The 19,568-nt window shown below is 38.9% G+C and overlaps 1 protein-coding gene across 2 annotated transcripts in view; it reads left to right on the forward strand.

Annotated features, from left to right (window-relative positions):
* The window catches only part of smchd1 (structural maintenance of chromosomes flexible hinge domain containing 1), a 185,485-nt gene that overhangs the window by 41,928 nt on the left and 123,989 nt on the right, over positions 1-19,568 (forward strand). Inside the window, exons 13-17 of one of the 2 annotated variants that reach the window (XM_073043659.1) lie at positions 5,386-5,583; positions 7,686-7,799; positions 9,512-9,589; positions 15,091-15,197; positions 15,287-15,369. In XM_073043659.1, coding sequence (XP_072899760.1) covers positions 5,386-5,583; positions 7,686-7,799; positions 9,512-9,589; positions 15,091-15,197; positions 15,287-15,369 — 580 coding nt within the window. The remainder of the gene's footprint in view (positions 1-5,385; positions 5,584-7,685; positions 7,800-9,511; positions 9,590-15,090; positions 15,198-15,286; positions 15,370-19,568) is intronic. The other variant, XM_073043666.1, reaches the window with a different exon arrangement.

A 19,568-nucleotide genomic window follows, 5' to 3' on the forward strand; every position in this document is an offset into this window, starting at 1 on the left:
AATGGGAGCCTGTGGATATACAAGGATTTCCAAAAAGTGCTTGATAAGCTAGTTAACTGGGATTATTATATAACTCTTGGTGTAGAAGGTAATGATGGGTGGATTAGGCAATTGTCTTGCTAACAGAAACCTGAATGGATATATTTCTGGTAGGAGGATGTACTGAATAGTGTGCCATGAGATGGGTGCTGCAGCCTCAAAGTTTATGAGTGACTTAGAAGAAGGGAATGAAGATATGGTTGCTAAATTTGCTGATGGCACAAAAAAAACAGAGAGTTATGAAGAGGGCATAAGAAACTGCCAAAGGATATTGGTAGGTGATGTAAGTGGGCAAAGATCTTGCAAATAGAAATGAAGAACATGTGGAATTATCTATTTTAACAGAAAAAAATATAAAGAAGCATTTTATTTCAACGGTAGGTTATTACAGAGTTTTGAGATGTGCAAGAGAATTGGCATGCCCTGATCCATGAAGGGCAAAAGACCGCTGCAGCAGGGAATTATGAAAGATAATAAATTATAGTTTACTGCAAGGATAATTGGATACAAATGTGGGGATGTTTTGTATTAGTTACATTCGTGAAACATCTGGAATATTTATCACTAAATGGGTTACTTGAGAAATTAAAGGAATTGTTCCAATAGCTGGTGTGGACTTGAGTTAAAATAGCTTCCTATGATGTAAGGAAGTATGAATCTGATACATAGAAGAGCCAGGTTACCTTGTAGTTAAAGGTCAGTCAAGCTAGGCTTTTGAATATCCTGGAATTCAAAACAAGTCAAATAAGATCCTGAATCTTCAGAGTGCTTTGCCGTAGTGGTGGAATTAATCTTTGAATATTAAGACAGAGTTAAATATTTAGATATTGGAAAACAAGGCGGTGAAAAGTGTGTGTGGGAGAGTAAGGGAGTATGGTGTTGTGTGTATCCAGATTCAGCTTTCATAAATGATAGAGTAGGCTCAAGGGACTGAGAGGCCTGATCCACTGCATAGAATTAGCTTTTTCTTTGGAATTTTGGGAGAATCTCACTGAAGCCTGCAATTCGAATTGGGCTTGGCAGGGTAGATGCCCAGAAGATGCCCTTGATTATCAAAGGTAGAACTAGGAAACATGGAGTCGGGGTAATGGGTCGTAGACAGAACTCAGGGTTTTTATTCATTGGAGTGATTAATGGGACTGCTGAATGCTGAATCCCAGAGAATGTTAGTTCTGTGCTAATGGAAATATTGAAGGTTAAGAGCTTTTAACAAGTGAAGTTGCATGTTATGGAATGAGGACAAAGGTTAGATAAGTCATCGTCTTGGTGGCTGATCAGACTTGAGGGACTTCATGGGATACTATTTCTAACTGGTAAACCTGAATATTTTGAACTGTTTTGTCACTTGGGCCATCTTAATTCTGCTCCCTTATATTTTTGCATGCTATATTGAGATTCAGTGATATTTTATGATTCGCTAACCAAATAATTCCTGAGTTCCCACTTCCCTGGTATTACATTGGTGTCACTGTGGAAGGGTTTGTGAGTATGAGGGCAAGAGAATGTTGAAAAGCATTAATTTAGCAGACATTACAAAAGTTATCATTCTGAGATGGAAAGCTTTGGACCTCTACCTTCTGAGAAGATGTGCAAGCCATCTATAGGATGAGCAATCCACTACAGACACTATGGGTTGATTAATTCAGTAGCAGTGTAGAAAATTAAAATACACGTAATTTTTTGTTCTTTGTGTTGAGGATCCTTGAGTATCAACATCAATATTTCTCAATTTAAGATGCCAAGCAAGCTGCAACAGGATACCCAGCAGTGTAGAGTCAACTCTCCAGTCAACTGCAGAGTACTAGACAATGAAGTATTTTTTGCTGCTGAGGCAAGTTTTTCATGAAATTGATTTGGGTTTAAATTTTACAAAGATGAAAAAGGTGTTCATAATAACACATTGAATGGAGTAGTAGCAATTACATGTGAAGACTATTACTCAAATTTTGCATTCATCCGAGTTTGGATATGTATTAATTTATTAAACTAAGCCAATACCCATGAACTCTGTATATAACAAAATGGTTAAAAACATACACATAGCAAAAAACACAATTTCATTATATACTCTGAGGCCAATTTGCTAAGTACCTTCTGTATCTAATAAAGTGGCCATTGAGTGTATGTTTGTGGTCTTCAACTTCTGCATACCACAGTAATAACAAAATTCAAAGTAAATTTACTATCCAATTACATATGTGTCACCCTATTCAACACTGAGATTCATTTTCTTGTGGGTATTCACAATAAATACTAGAAACAATAGAATCAATGAAAGCCCCAACCCAATAGGAGGGATAGCAACCAATGTGGAAAAGACAGCAAACTGTGCTGAGGGGGGAAAACCAAAATAATAATAATAAATAAATAAATTGGTAATGAATATTGAGAAAGTAAGTTGTAGAGTGCTTGAAAGTGAGTCTATTGGTTGTGGAAACAGTTCAGTGATGCAGCAAGTGAAGTTGAGTGAAATTATCCCCTCTGGTTTAAGAGTGTGGTTGAGGGGTAATATCTGTTCCTGAACTTGGTGGTGTTGGTCGTGAGACTTCTGTACCAGCTTCCTGGTGGGAGCAGTGAGAAGAGACCATGGGACTTAGATTGTGGGGTCCTTGACAAATGCTGCTTTCCTGCAATGATGTTCCATGTAGATATGCTCAGTGGTGGAGAGGGCTTTACCGTAATGAACTGGGCTGTATCCACTACTGTTTGTAGCATTTTCCATTCAAGGAATGGTATTGGTGTTTCCATACCAGGAAGCAACCTGTCAATATACTTATTCTCCACCACGTATCTTTAGAAGTTAGTCAAAGTTTTAGATGACATGCTGGATCTTTGTAAACTTCTAAGAAAGTAGAGGCATTTGCATGCTTTCTTTGTAAAGGCACTTTCGTGCTGGATCCAGGGGAGATTCTCGGACATGATAACACCAAAAAAGCTTAGTTGCTGACTCTTTCCACTCTAATCTCCTGATGAGGACTCCGGTTTCCTCTTCCTGAAGTTAATAATCAGCTTGCTGACATTGAGTGAGAGGTTGTTGATGTAGCATCACCCAACAAGATTCTCAATCTCCCTCCTATATGCTGATCCGTCACCACCTTTGATTTGGCCTACAGCAGTAGTGTTGTCAGCAAACTTAAATATGGCTTTGAAGCTGTGCTTAGCCTTGCAGTTATAAAGCGAGTAGTGCAGGGGCTAAGTGCCCAGCCTCGTGGTGCACCTGTACTGATGGAGATTGTGGAGGAGATGTTTTTGCCAGTCTAAGCTGACTGAGATATGCAAGTGAGGTAATTGAGGATTCAGTTGCACGAGGGTTGAGGCCTATGTATTTAAGCTTATTGATTAGTTTTGAGGGGATACTAATATTGATTGCTGAGCCATTGTCAATGACTCAGAATGGTGAAGAAATGAAGAGCATCCTGATGCATGTATCTTTGCTGTCTGGATGTTCCAGGGTTGAGTGAAGAGCCAATTAAATGGCATCTGCTGTTGACCTGTTAGGATGGTAGGCCAATAACAAGTGGTTATTTGAGTTACTGCTACTTTCCTGTCAGCTTGAACCAGTCTGGCCTTACTCCTGACCTCTTCATCAACAAGGTGTTTTTACCCACAGAACTAACACTCAATGGGTGTATTTTGTTTTTTGGACTGTTTTCTGAAAACTAGAGATTAGTGCATGAAAATCCCAGGAGATTAGCAGTCTCTGAGAACTATCCCATCTGGCACTAACAACCATTCCATGATCAGAGTCACTTTGATCATATTTCTTCACCGTTCTGAACAACAACTAGAACTTCTTGACCATGTCTGTATGCTTTTATGCATGGAGTTGCTGCCACATGATTGGCTGATTAGCTATTTGCATTATCAAGCAGGTGTACGAAAAAAAGTGCCCACTTGAGTATAGTTCACTATTTGCTGTTCTCTGTAATAATAGTGTGTAGAAGCATCATCACCAACATCTTTGAAGTAAAAATTGTACAGGCCCCTCAAATTTTGCTTTGGCAGTCTATGCTATAACTGCTAATAAATCCAGACATAGCAGAGGAGAGACAGAGATTCTGCTTTATGATATAACCAAATGTTTCTCTAGGTAGGTTGCTCCAGAGCATAATCTTGTGAGTCTCAAGCATGAACTTGATGTAATGAAGCAGACTAATATAAATGCTCTGCTTCAGAAGGCAGTGGAGGCCAATTCTCTGGATGCTTTCAAGAGAGAGTTAGATGGAGCTTTTAAAGATAGCAAAGTCAGGGGATATGGGGAGAAGGCAGGAACAGGGTACTGATTGTGGATGATCAGCCATGATCACAGTGAATGGCCGAATGGCCTACTCCTGCAGCTATTGTCTAAGTAGTTCAGAAATGAGGCAGCCTACTGAAAATGGACCAGGAAACATTTCCTTGGTTGTAGAATACCCTTTATAACAGTGTAGGTAGATGTTTTGACTTGTAGCATTAAAGCAGCAATGAGTGGGATCTTCATTGAGCTGATGCCCGAGGTACGTGCATTTATCCATGCACATATATTTTTACTATTAAATATTTTAATTACTGGAGGCTAAGATCTGTAACCCTTTATTAGTTTAATTTAAACCGTTTTAATTTATGGTTTTTCTGAAGGTTGTCAGGTGTTTAATTAGTACAAAGGACATTTTGTTCTCAAATCCATTGCAAATGCTCTTTTGGAGGAACTTAGTATTTTAGAACATGCAGCTGATTTGCTTCATAAATTCTGCTTAATTTTTGAAATGACACCATGGAAACATTTCTTATTTGCTTTCTTTGGCCCCTATTTTTGTGTGTTTCTCCTGAGGAAGAAACAGTTCACTAATTATTCCTCAGAAATTTATAATTGTAAAATCCTTTAGGTAATGTTTTCATCATGGAACTAAAGCGGTAGGGCCAGAAATAGAACACTGGATGGATTAGATGGGCTGAAGGGCCTGTTTCTGTGCTGTAGTGCTCCAAAATTCAAGACTCTAAAGCAGATTAGCCATCATGTGTAGAAAGAGAAATAATCAATGCTTCAGGTCAAAGGTTCTAACAGAGCCTAACTTCACCGAGGATCTGTACCTATGACCTGATACCATTTTCTAAGGATGCTGCCTCACCGGAATGTTTCCAGCATTTTGCTATTTATTTATTCATGATTTCTTGCATCATCTTTTTTTAAAAAATGTATTTTTTAAGAGTTTTTAGAAGCTTCTTTGCATTTATAACCCAATACTGGGTCTTTAGTCTCTGTCAATGATCTTGTTTTCAAATGTCCAATTTAATAATTGATTCCTTGCTTGCTGTTTGATTTTTGTTTTGTTTATTTTTGAAGTGTAACCCCAGTTTCCCTTTCAGGAGCAGAGGATGAAGATAGACAGAGAATTTGCCATGTGGCTTAAGGAGTGCCATGAGAAATATGACAAACAAATAAAATTCAGCTGTTACAAAGGTACAATCACCAGAGGTGATTTGCCATCTAAGCGTATGCAGAGTCCTTGGGCTGTATATGCGGCAATTGAATGGGATGGGAAAATATTTAAAGCAGCACAAATGGTAAGCCCATTTATACATTGAAAATTTCTTTGATTTTGAAAGTACAGGTCAAAAATTAAAAATGCTAGTGAAGGATATGTTTAATAAGAAAATTCCATTAGCTCGTTGGGAATATATGTTCTTGTGTTTTCAAACTAGATAATGTTGCCTTATAGTGATCAAGGCACTGGATAAAAGATGGGACAGTTAGAGTTAAAACACTTTGTTGAGTGATTTCCTCTTCTGTAAGTAGTCCTAATTTTCAAGATTCTGCTTTTGCTAAGTAAAGAATGTTTATTATTCCTAAATGTAGGTAAAATGGCAGGAGTATGTTCATTTGAGTTGTGTTGGGTTGTGTTTTGATCGATCAATGAATTTTAAGTTTCTTGCCTACTTGTCGTGAAGCTGATTTTGGACTGCATGTTTAGCCAGGAGAGTTATGGGTAGAATCTCGCAGTAAGATGCTTATTTTAATAGTCATTTTCTATCAGAACAATTAAAGTGGCACTAACATGTTTTAAGTTGTTAACTTGTCTTTGCGAGGAACAATAGAAACATTACTCATTGTTGAGCACCCACCTTAGAAGTTCTAAGTAAGTATATGTCCCTGTATACAACCTTGAGATTCATTTTCTTGTGGTCATACTCAATAAATCCAGTAGCCATAACAGAATCAATGGAAGACCACGCCAACAGGGCGTACAATCAGCGTGCAAAAGGTGACAAACTGCAAGTACGCACGTACATACATACATAAATAAATAGGTTGATTTTTAAAATAAATATATTGATAACCTGAGATGAAGATTCCTTGAAAACGAGTCTATAGGTTGTGGGAGCATTTTAGTGATGGGGCAAGTGAAGTTGATAGAAGTTATCCCCTCTAGTTCAAGAGCCAAAGTTCAAGGTTGAGGGGTAATAACTTCTTGAATCTGGTGCTGTGAGTCCTGAAGTTCCTGTACCACCTTCCTGATGACAGCAGTAAGAAGAGAGCATGACCTGGGGGTGGGGGGATGGCCCTTGATGTTGGATGTCGCTTTCCTTCAACCACGCTCCGTGTAGATGTACTCAATAGTTAGGAAGGCTTTATGGACTAGGTTGTATTCACCTACTTATTGTAAGGTTTTCTGTTCATGGACTTTAGAGTTTCCATACCCGGCTGTGATGCAGCCAGTCAATATAGCCAGTCACACATGTATAGAGTTTGTCAAAGTTTTAGATGTCATGCCGATCTTTGGCAAACTCCAAAGGAAGCAGAAGCACTGAAACTCAATTTCTACAAATAATTTTATCTATTAAGCAATTATTTTATAACATTTCATTAATGAAATTTATTTGTACAAGTTAATATCTATATAATTCTAGCAATCTTGGGTTATTAAAATAATATTGACTTAAATTGAAGATTTTTTAAAGTCTGGATCAGTCCTTACTTTCCAGTTATTTACCAGGAGTTGGATATTTAAGATTGGTATTGGGTGTTTTAAAACTAGAAGATCTGAAATTTGTGTCGGCTGGTTTCAGAATGACAGGGTAAAAAGAGTGATGAGGCAGTAAATTTTTTTGGAACATTATGCTAATAGTGTACTTACGTATTCATTGTAAAAAAGGGATTGTATTTGTATCAATTGTTATATATCTTAATTGCAATGATGAAAGATGCCATTGTTAGTTATTCATGACTTATTCTTTTATTGATCAATATTAATTATATCAAGAATAGAAAGAGACAAATCAATAAAATCCATGCACAGTGTGACGTTTCAAAAGGTGTTTACATTGTGCTGTGTAGCATGCCTCTTGTTCTTGGAATGAATTAACAATATTGGGGTATTTTTGGGTTTTTTTGTTTTTCATATTTGTGTTGTGACAAAAGATGCACCTACAAGATTGTAGATGAAAAGATGATTTTATTTTTGACAATAAAATATTTCAATTTTGGTTGAATGGTGTTTAACTACTTGCAGAATAGGCAGGCAGATGGAGTTAATGTAGATGGGCAAAAGGTTGACATGGATGTGGCTATTGAAGGGTCAGTTTCTGTGCTGAATAACCCTGGCTCTGTGTCTAAAATCTTAATAGTTATGTAGAATTAACTTGAAAGACTTCAACTTTATTTTCAGGTTAAGACAGTTAAAACAGTGCCAATAATTTATGGAAGCATAGTTCGTTTTCTCCTTTATGGTGACCATGAAGGTGATGTATTTTCCACTGGAGGTGAAGTCCAAATAGCTGTGGTGAGTATAGAATTACCATTGAATGTCATCATTAACTTTATCCACATTTTTATGTTGAGAATTCTACTTTAACTTATGAATCAGTTTATAAGGTGGCTTATTAAATCATCTCTGGTCATTTTAAATAGCTCCATATTAAGATTTTGTAAAACTTTTGAGAAATCTCCAGTTCCAGCTTTGGTGGCAAAGTCATTCTCTGTTATGGTATAACTACTGTGACACTATGTCAAAAGCTGTTGTCATGGCAGTATGTACAGGGCAGAATTCTATTAAAATATGTTTAAATGTTCTAAACCACTAGCAAAAGAGCTGAAACATTCAATAGTCATAATTAGATTCATTGCCCACAGGAAGTGAGGGAGCATAGAAGAGAAATTAGCCAATCAAATTGAACTCGATAGTCTTTCAGTGTTATTATTAATTGCAATGTTAAATTTAATGTAAATAAAACTGTTCTGTGCAGTGATAGCATTCTGGGGTACCTGGGTGGGTGGTAAAATCAGTGTCAGGTAAAAGCAGTAAAGGTTCTGAATTACTTGATAATAGCCTAGTCTTGGAGTCAAAAGGTTCTGAGTTTTATGTGTCACTCCAGACTTGACCACAGAATTCTAGTTTAATGTAGTATTGTCATAATGCTGCACTGTTGGGGATTCATTTTCAAATGGACAGGAATAAGTTCCTACTACTGTGATTTTAGTTATCACAAATAAGTTTCTGTTTTTCCTGCATAACAATAGCAGTCTCTTGACAGAAATATTTAAGCACCTGAAGGTGATGTAAAAGATGCAATATAAGTGCAAATTTTCCTCATTGTTATAAAGTTTTCAGAACATCCTTTACAATAACAGACGAAGAAATAGTTTATTCAGGGGTGAAAGTATGAAGCTGTACACGTTAAAATCTTAATGTTAACTAACTTCAGGTAGGTAAAGTTACTTGAGGCTGTTGAAGTGATAGATACTTGACAATTCTACTCATTTCCTGATACTGACCATAGTAATTGGTATTGAATCAGACTCTTGCATAACAAGGACAGTGATAGACAGCCCCAATTAACTTGCATTGTGAATGACAAATGCTTTGAAGACATGTGTGCTCAAGATTCCAAATTGTAGGTAGTCTTCTTTGTATCAGTTTAACAAACATCAGAGAATCGGCTGATGCTGGAAATCCAAAGCAACACACAAAATGCTGGAGAAACTCAGCATGCCAGGCAGGATCTATGGAAAAGAATAAACAGTCGATGTTTCGGGCTGAGACCCTTCATCAGGATTGGAAAGGAAAGAGAGAAGTCAGAATAAGGAGGTGGGGGAAGAGGAGGAAGAAGTAAAAGGTAGCAGGTGACCGGGAGGTGGTGGGGTGTGGTGGTGAGGGTGAAGTGAAGAGTTGGGAAGTTGGTGAACAAGATAAAGGGTTGGAGAAGAAGTTGAGAGTTAGGGGGCAAAAGTTTACGGGTAACACGAGGGGGAAACTTCTTTACTCAGAGAGTGGTAGCTGTGTGGAACGAGCTTCCAGCAGAAGTGGTAGAGGCAGGTTCGATATTGTCATTTAAAGTAAAATTGGATAGGTATATGGACGGGAAAGGAATGGAGGGTTATGGGCTGAGTGCAGGTCGGTGGGACTAGGTTGAGAGTAAGTGTTGGGCATGGACTAGAAGAGCCAAGATGGCCTATTTCTGTGCTGTAATTGTTATATGGTTATATATGGTTAAGGGGCGATCTGATAGGAGAGGACAGAAGACCATGGAAGAAAGAGAAGAGAAAGGAGCACCAGAGAGAGGTGATGGACAGGTAAGAAGTCAAGGTGTGAGAGGGAAAAGAGAATGGGGAATGGTGAAGGAGAGGAGGAGGGACAATTACCAGAGGTTCAAGAAATTGATGTTCATGCCATCAGGTTGGAGCTTACTCAGACGCAATACAACATGTTACTCCATCCTGAGTGTGGTCTCATCCTGGCAGTAGAGAAGGCCATGGACTGACATGTCGGATTTATAATAGGAAGTAGAATTGAAATGGGTGGCCACTGGGAATTCCCACTTTTTATGGTGCACAGAGCAAGGGTATATGATGAAGTTGTCTCTCAGTCTATGTCGGGTCTCACGTGATATACAGCAGGCCACACCAGGAGTGTCAGATACAGTTGTTGACCCCCTTCGCAGGTGAAGTATTGCCTAACATAGAGTTAGCTTAACATCTGTAATCGGGAAAATGCTTGAGACTGTCATTAAGGAAAAAATAGTGAAACATTTAGAAAGGAGTGGTTCCATTAGAAAGACAGGCGCAACATGGATTCAGAAAGGGCTGGTCCTGTTTGACAAACTTACTGGAGTTCTCTGAGGACATAATAAGTGCAGTGGATAGAGAGGAACAGGTGGATGTCGTATACTTGGATTTCCAGAAGGCGTTTGATAAGGTGCCACACAAGAGACTTATAAATAAGATATGGACACATGGAGTTGGAGGAAGTATGTTGGCATGGATAGTGGATTGGTTAACCAATAGAAAGCAAAGAGTTGGTATAAATGGGTGTTCCTCCAGTTGGCAGTCAGTGGTGAGTGGGGTGCCGCAGGGGTCGGTGTTGGGCCCGCTGCTGTTTACCATTTACATTGATGATTTGGAAGAGGGGACTGAGTGTAGCATAGCAAAATTTGCTGATGATACTAAACTGAGTGGAAAAGCAAATTGTACAGAGGATGTGGAGAGTCTGCAGAGGATTATAGATATGTTAAGTGAGTGGGCCAAGGTCTGGCGGATGGAATACAACATTGGTAAATGCAAGATCATGCACTTTGGAAGGAATAATAGAAGAGTAGGTTATTATTTAAATGTTAAAAGATTGCGGCATGCTGTTGTGCAGAGGGACTTGGGAGTGCTTGTGCATGAATGCAAAAAGTTGGCTTGCAGGTACAACAGGTTATTAAGAAAGCAAACGGAATGTTGGCCTTCATTGCTAGAGGGATTGAATTCAAGAGCAAGGAGGTCATGCTGCAACTATACAGGGTACAGGTCAGGCCACACCTGGAGTACTGTGTGCAGTTCTGGTCTCCATACTTGAGGAAGGATATACTGGCTTCGGAGGCAGTGAAGAGGAGGTTCACCAGGTTGATTCCAGAGATGAAGGGGTTAACCTATGAGGAGCGATTGAGTCACCTGGGACTATACTCTCTGGAATTCAGAAGAATGAGAAGGGATCTTATAGAAACATACATAATTTTGAAAGGGATGGATAAGATAGAAGTAGGAAAGTTGTTTCCATTGGTAGGTGAGACTAGAACTAGGGGACATTGCGTCAAGATTTAGGATGGAGATAAAGAGAAACTGTTTTTCCCAGAGAGTGGTGAATCTGTGGAATTCTCTGCCCAAGGAAGCAGTTGAGGCTTCTTCACTAAATATACTTAAGATACAGTTAGATAGATTGTTGCATAATAGAGGAATTAAGGGTTATGGGGAAAAGGCAGGTAGATAGAGCTGAGTTTACGGACAGATCAGCCATGATCTCATTGAATGGCAGGGCAGGCTTAATGGGCCAGATGGCCTGCGCCTGCTCCTATTTCTTATGTTCTTATGACTGCTTGGGGCCCTGAATGGTGGTGAGGGAGGAGGTGTAGGGGCAGGTATGGAATGTGTTCCACTTGCAAGGATAAATACCAGGAGGGAGATCAGTAGGGAGGGACAAGTGGACACGGGAGAGGTTTAGGGAGCAATCTCTGCAGAAAGCGGAAAGTGAGGTGGGAGGTAAGATACTAAAAGCTTTTTTAAGTGTATAAAGGGTAAAAGCGAGTTGAGGGTAGATAGAGGACCAATAGAAAATGTCACTGGAGATATTGTAATGACAGTTGCAGAGATGGCAGAGGAACTGAATGCGTATTTTGCATCTATCTTCACAGTGGAAGACATTTGCTGTCATTAAAGAGTGTCAGGGAAGTGAGGTATGTGCAGTGAAAATTACAACAGAGAAGGTGCTCAGGAAGCTTAATGGTCTTGGGATGGATAAATCTCCTGGACCTGATGGAATGCACCCTCGGGTTCTGAACAAAGTAGCTGGAGAGATTGCAGAGACATTAAAAATGATCTTTCATGAATCAGTAGATTCTGGCATTGTACTGGATGACTGGAAAATTGCAAATGTTACTCTGCTATTTAAAAAGGGTGGGAGGCAGCAGAAAGGAAACTAAATCTGTTAGCCTGGCATCTGTGGTTGGGAAGTTGTTGGAATCGATTGTTAGAGATGATATTACAGAGTACCTGGAGGCACATGACAGAATAGGCCATTGCCAGCATGGTTTCCTGAAAGGAGAACCCTGCCTGACTAACCTACTGCAATTTTTTGAGGAATTTACAAGCAGGGTAGACAAAGGAGATGCAGTAGATGTGGTGCACTTGGGTTTTCAGAAGGCCTTTGACAAGGTGTTGCACATGAGGCTGCTTAACAAGATAAGAGCCCATGGAATTACAGAGGAGTTACTAGCATGGGTGGAGCATTGGCTGATCAGCAAAAAACAGAGTGGAAATAAAGGGATCCTATTCTGGCTGGCTGCCGGTTACCAGTGGAGTTCCACAGGGGTCGGCGTTGGGACCACTGCTTTTTATGATGTATGTCAGTGATTTGGACTATGGGATAAATGGATTTATGGTTAAATTTGCTGATGGTACAAAGATAGGTGGAGGAGCAGGTAGTGTTGAGGAAACGGAGCCTGCAGAGAGACTTAGATAGTTTTGGGGAATGGGCAAAGAAGTGGCAAATGAAATACAGTGTTGGAAAGTGTATGGTTGTGCACTTTGGTGGAAGAAATAAACAGGCAGACTGTTATTTAGATCGGGAGATAATTCAAAATGCAGAGATGCAAAAGGACTTTGGATGCCTTGTGCAGGATACCCTAAAGGTTAACCTCCAGATTGAGTACGTGGTGAAGAAGGGAAATGCAATGTTGGTATTCATTTCTAAAGGTATAGAATATAAGAGCAGGGATGTGATGTTGAGGCTCTATAAGGCACTCGTGAGACCACACTTGGAGTATTGTGTGCAGTTTTGGGCTCCTTATTTTAGAAAGGATATACTGACATTGGAGAGGGCTCAGAGTAGATTCACGAGAATAATTCCAGGGATGAAAGGGTTACGTCTGGCAGCTCTTGGGCTGTATTCCTTGGAGTTCAGGAGAATGGGGGGGGGGGGGGGGGATCGCATAGAAACATTCCGAATGTTAAAAGGCCTGAACAGATTAGATATGGTAAGTAATTCCCCATGGTAGGGGATTCTAGGACAAGAGGTCACAACTTAGGATTGAAGAACATCCATTTAGAACAGAGATGTGGAGAAATTACTTTAGTCAGAGGGGTATAAATCTGTAGAATTTGTTGCCACAAGCGGCTGTGGAAGCCAAGTCATTGGGTGCATTCAAGGCAGAGATAGATAAGTTCTTGATTAGCTAGGGCATCAAAGGGTATGGTGAGAAGGCAGGGGTGTGGGGATCTCTGGAAGAATTGGATCAACCCATGATTGAATGGCGGAGCAGACTTGATGCTCTTACATCTTATGCTCTTATGTGCTTTGTGGTGGGATCCAATTGGAGACGGCAGAAGTTACAGAAAATAATGTGCTGGATACAGAGGCTTGTGGGGTGGTAGGTAGCAACAAGTGGAAGTCGATCCCTGGTGTGGTGGCAGGAGGATGGGGTGAGGGCAGATTTCACACCTTACCTGGCCATCACCTCCCTCTGGTGCTCCTCTCCCTTCTCTTTCTTCCATGTTCTTCTGTCCTCTCCTATCAGATTTCCCCCTTCTCCAGACCTTTATCTTTTTCACCAATCAACTTCCCAGCTCTTCACACCTCCTCCCCTCTTCCCAGTTTCACCTATCACCTGTCACTTTGTACTTCTTCCTCCCCTCTCCCCCACCTTTTTTTATCTAATTTCTCTTCCTTTCCAGACCTGATGAAGAGTCTCAGCCCGAAGCATCAACTATTCACTCTTCCATAGATGCTGCTGGCCTGCTGAGTTCCTCCAGCATTTTGTGTGTGTTTGTTTTAATGTTAAGACAAGGGAAATACAATAGCTATGCTTTAGTGTAGTTTATATTAAAACTAAAATCTACATAATGCTTGAAAGATTTTTGCAAAACTTTTGTTGGTCCATGGCTATAATCAGTGAGGATTTAATCTATTACCTCTGTACTTCGTTATTTTCAGAACTTATGGGTGTCCAGGTCTTGAATCTCTCCTGCCATTACTGTTTTGACATGTATCACTGTTGAAATCATTCCTGATGTCACTGGTTCTAATGTAAATGAGTTAGTCCACAACAATGCTTATTCAGAACTCCTTAAACTGAACCCAAAAAGTAAAGGTCCTGCTGAAGGGTCTCAGCCCGAAATGTCGACTGTACTTTTTTCCCTAGATGCTGCCTGGCCTGCTGAGTTCTTCCAGCATTTTTATGTATGTTGTGAGTGGGGTACATTCAAGAATCAGAATCAGGTTTAATATAACTGGCATATATCCTGAGATTTGTTATGCAGCAGCAATACATAATAACTTCTGTGAATTACAGTAAGAAGTATGTGTGCACTGTATATTTAAAAAGAAACTTAAAGTAGTGCAAAAAGGGGCAAATAAAGGTAATGAGGTACTGTCCATGGTTTTAATGTTTATTCAGAAATCTGATGGTAGAGGGGAAGAAGCTGTTCCTGAATCATTAAGTGTGAGCCTGCAGGGTCCTGTACTTCCTCCCCAGTTGTAGCAATGAGAAGAGAGCATGTGCTGGATGATGGTGGTCCTTAATGATGGAAGAGAAGAACAATCACCTAATTCTTGGGTGGTCAAGTTTTTTTTTACAAGTTGTATTCTATTCCAGATCATCATCTGAGCTCGTGATCAGTATATTGTTTTACTGGGATATTTATCACTTTATTGTTTACAGGGCAAATCCTGTAAACAATCCTAATCCTGTGGCAAGAGCAACATGCAGATGTAATGCCACCAATAATTCAAAACTAACGTTCAGTAATTGTACACATTTTATGAATAATTCAAAAATTGTGCCAGACTTTAAAAGGGTGCACAACATTGTTCTAATGGGCTTGCCACTATAAGATCAAAACATACCTTTCAACTTAATTATTAAATTGACAAGATTGGGTTGATGGCCACTTCCAGGTCTTATACTATTTTACTGTGAAACAAATGATTCTACTATCAACTTCCTAGTTAGCCGCATTCATGTGTGCTAAGGAGTTACTGGAAAAACAAGTCACTAAACTCGGTAAGATTTTATATCCTTTTTTAATTTCATTCCTCCTAGGAACCTCAAGCTTTATATGATGAAGTGAAGACTATTCCAATTTCAAAGCTAGACAGAACTGTAGCTACCTCTATGATCAAGAAATACATAGAAGATGAAATGGCAAGGTACTAGAAATTCACAGTGGTGATTTCACATTCTGGTTAAATTTTGTTTATGCTTGTAGAAATGTATCCATGCTATTTATTTTAAACAGGCTTCCTGATAAATTGTCTGTTACTTGGCCAGAAGGAGATGAACTTATTCCTAACGAAAGCAGACCTGCAGGAATCCCCATAGGTGAGACAAAATAATATTTAATTATCTTCATCTAGTCAAGCATTTCTGATTAACTCTTACCATTTCCTAATATCTATTTCTTTGAGCATTCAGCAGTTCAGGCAGCAACTAGGGAAAGTGAAACTGCTTCATTTGTCTGAACTCTTATACAAGTTAAATTTCAAGGATGTTTTCTTGTCTTATCCATCCCAATCTGCACTTTTGCTGCAATTGCAATCCAGCTTTTCTCTTTTAGTTCTCAAAGCATTTTTGACCTGAAATGTTTCTCTCTGCACAATACTGTCTGACAACTAAGTGCTTGCAGCCTTTTGTTTGTTTCAAATTGCTGGCCTCTGCAGTTTTGATTTTAATTTTGATAGTCCATTATTCACAAATAATCTGGAATATACAGTGGCATGCAAAAGTTTGGGCACCACTGGTCAAAATTTCTGTTACTGTGAATAGTTAGGTGAATAGAAGAAGATCTGATCTCCAAAAGTGATAAAGTTAAAGATGAAACATTATTTTCAACATTTTAAGCAAGATTAGTGTATTATTTTTGTTTTGTACAATTTTAGAAAAAAGGAAAGAGCACCATGCAGAAGTTTGGCCACCTTAAGAGATTTGAGCTCTCAGATAACTTTTACCAAGGTCTCAGACCTTAATTAGCTTGTTAGGGCTATGGCTTGTTCACAGTCATTGTTAGGAAGGGCCGGGTGAAGCAAAATTCAAAGCTTTATAAGTACCCTGACTCCTCAAACCTTGTCCCAACAATCAGCAGCCATGGACTCCCCTAAGCAGCTGCCTAGCACTCTGGAAATTAAAATAAATGATGCCCACAAAGCAGGAGAAGGCTATAAGAAGATAGCAAAGCATTTTCAGGTAGCCGTTTCCTCAGTTTGTAATGTAATTAAGAAATGGCAGTTAACAGGAACAGTGGAGGTCAAGTTGAGGTCTGGAAGACCAAGAAAACTTTCCGAGAGAACTGCTGGAGGATTGCTAGAAAGGCAAATCTAAACCCCCGTTTGACTGCAAAAGACCTTCCAGTAGATTTAGTGGACTCTGGAGTGGTGGTACACTGTTGTACTGTGCAGCGACACCTGCACAAATATGACCTTCATGGAAGAGTCATCAGAAGAAAACCTTTCCTGTGTCCTCACAGCAAAATTCAGTGTCAGAAAATTGCAAAGGAACATCTAAACAAGCCTGATGCATTTTGGAAACAAGTCCTGTAAACTGACGAAGTTAAAATAGAACTTTTTGGCTGCAATGAGCAAAGGTATGTTTGGAGAATAAAGGGTGCAGAATTTCATGAAAAAAACACCTCTCCAGGGGTGGATCAATCAATCATGCTTTGGGCTTGTGTTGCACCGGTGGCATGGGGAACATTTCACTGTTAGAGGGAAGAATGAATTCAACTAAATACAAATTCTGGAAGCACACATCACCCTGTCTAAAAGAAAAAAGCTGAAGATGAAAAGAGGATGGTTTCTACAACAAGATAATGATCCTTAACACACCTCAAGATCCACAGTGGACTACCTCAAGAGGCGCAAGCAGAAGGTTTTGCCACGGCCGTCAGAGTCCCCCGACCTAAACATAATCGAAAATCTGTGGATAAACCTCAAAAGAGCAGTGTATGCAAGACGGTTCAAGAATCTCACAGAACTAGAAGCCTTTTGCAAGGAAGAATGGGCAAAAATTCCCTAAACAAGAATTGAAAGACTCTTAACTGGCTACAGAAAGCATTTACAAGCTGTGATACTTGCCAAGGGGGGTGTTACTAAGTACTGACATGCAGAATTATGAAGATATTAATAAAATTTTTCAAGACTTTTATATGGAACTTTATAAATCTCAGTTTCCAGTTGATTCTTCCAAAATGAATGCCTTTTTACAAAAGATTGATTTTCCTCAAATTTCTGTTGAAGATCAACAAACTCTTGATTCTCCTATTACTGAAAGCGGAATTCAGAAAGCTATTTTTTCTATGCAATCTGGTAAAGCTCCTGGACTGGATGGTTACTCTGTAGGATTTTATAAAAAATTTGAAAAATTGCTCTCTTCATATATGTTGGAAACGCTTAAAGATTCTTTTTTGATAGGCGAGTTACCTCCCACATTTTCTGAAGCTTTTATTTCTTTAATTCTTATGAAAGATAAAGATTCTACTGACTGTGCTTCATACAGACCTATTTCATTATTAGATGTGGATGCTACAATTCTCTCAGAAATAATGGCTAATCGGCTGGAGAACATTTTAGCTAAAATTATTTCTCAAGATCAAACAGGTTTTGTAAAGGACCGTTATTCCTTTTCTAATGTTTGGAGACTGTTAAATGTTACATATTCATCCTCTGCTAAGGCTCCCCAATGTGTCGTCTCTCTGGATGCTGAAAAGGCATTTGACAGAATTGAATGGAAATACTTATTTAATGTTTTAGAGAAATTCGGCTTTGGTATTAATTTTAATAAGTGGATTAGAATGATATATAAAAGCCCTATTGCTACTGTTATTACTAACAATTGCAGATCTTTTTTTTTACTTTCACGGGGTACAAGACAAGGATGTCCGTTAAGTCCTTTGTTATTTAATTTGCTGCTGGAACCCTTGTCTATTGCACTTCGTGAAGCTAAGGATATTCATGGAATTATTATAAATGGGACTGTTCATAAGATCTCCCTTTATACTGAAGATCTTTTAGTTTATATTTCGAATCTTGAAGAATCTATTCCTAGTTTATTGAAACTATTAAATGATTTTGGAAAGTTTTTGGAATATAAACTAAACCTTCATAAAAGTGGATTATCATCTACAAAATAATTGCTTCGTAAAGTCCACTAAAGGAACCAAATTAGCTTGATAAAGATCTTTATGATTTTTAGTGATAATAATACCTAAATATTTAAATGAGTCTGTAACTCTAAAAGGAATGTCATCATATATAGAAGCAGAATCACTTAGGGGAAATACTTTATGAACAGTCCCATTTATAATAATTCCATGAATATCCTTAGCTTCATGAAGTGCAATAGACAAGGTTTCCAGCACCAAATTAAATAACAAAGGACTTAAAGGAAATTGAAGATTTGATTAAGAAAAAGGAATCAAATGTCAGGTGTAAGCAATGGGTCACAAGCAAGTTCTTTGAAGTTTTTAGAAGTACATGCTATGTGAATGGAGGAGATAGCTGGAGCCCTGATGGAGATTTTATCATTTTAGGTGATGTACAGAAAGACTGGGTAATTGCAAATGTTTCCTTATTGAAAAGCTATTAGAGATGAGCCAGGAAACTAAAGGCCAATGAGCCTGTTCCAGTTATAGGGAAATGGGGGGCGGGGGGGGGGGGGGGGAAGGAGCAGGATTTAAGTTCACTTGGAAAAACGGGATTCAGCATGATTTGTTCACAGAGGAAATCTTGGCTCATATCTGATCAAATTTTTTGCAGGTAACTAAGAAAATAGATGAATGCAAGAAGCAGTATACATGAATTTGAGCAAGGCTTCTCTAAAGATCCAAATAGACAGGCTGGGTTCAAAGGTGAAGGCAATAGGAATCAGAGGCATGTTGACAAAATGGATTTAGAATTGGCTTGATGATCCAAGGCAGAAAACAGAGGTTGAGGGGGAAGTCGAACTTTTGATCCTCGATTCAATTTTGAGATAAGGTGGGGTTCATTCGCCCGCTACTATCATCTGATTAGAGTTAATTAATATGGTTTTGTGGCGACCCACTTTCTGTGCAGGCGAACCAGCTCACAAATAGCCAACGCGCGGGGGGGGGAGACTTTGGTAATGCACCTCTGACGTCATTTCTGCCCGGAGAGGGCGGGCACTAAGGATTAAATGCCAGAGCCGCGAAGTTTGAATAAACTAGTCTTGAAATGACTTACCGACTGCGTGTCGTTATTTCAGTGCTGTGTGTAGCACATCGCTACAGTTTTCTTCTGATTTTTCTTTAAGTGGATTTAAGTTGGCAGATTGATTTTTTTTTGGAAGCTTGTATGATGGATAGCTCCAGGGTTGTGCTCCCAATGGGTTTTTTTGTTTTCGTTTTTTCTTCGGTCAAGGTTTTTTTTAGTTAGTAGGGGTTCTTTTTTTCCTCCTTTTTCTTTCAAATAAAAATATTCTTAACTCTTTTTTGTATTATTATTGATGTATTGCTTAGCTTTGTTAATCAGTTATTTGCTAATTTAATTCTTTATTGTACATAATGATAT

This window comes from Hemitrygon akajei, chromosome 1 (assembly GCF_048418815.1).
Source record: "Hemitrygon akajei chromosome 1, sHemAka1.3, whole genome shotgun sequence".
Lineage (NCBI taxonomy): Eukaryota > Metazoa > Chordata > Chondrichthyes > Myliobatiformes > Dasyatidae > Hemitrygon > Hemitrygon akajei.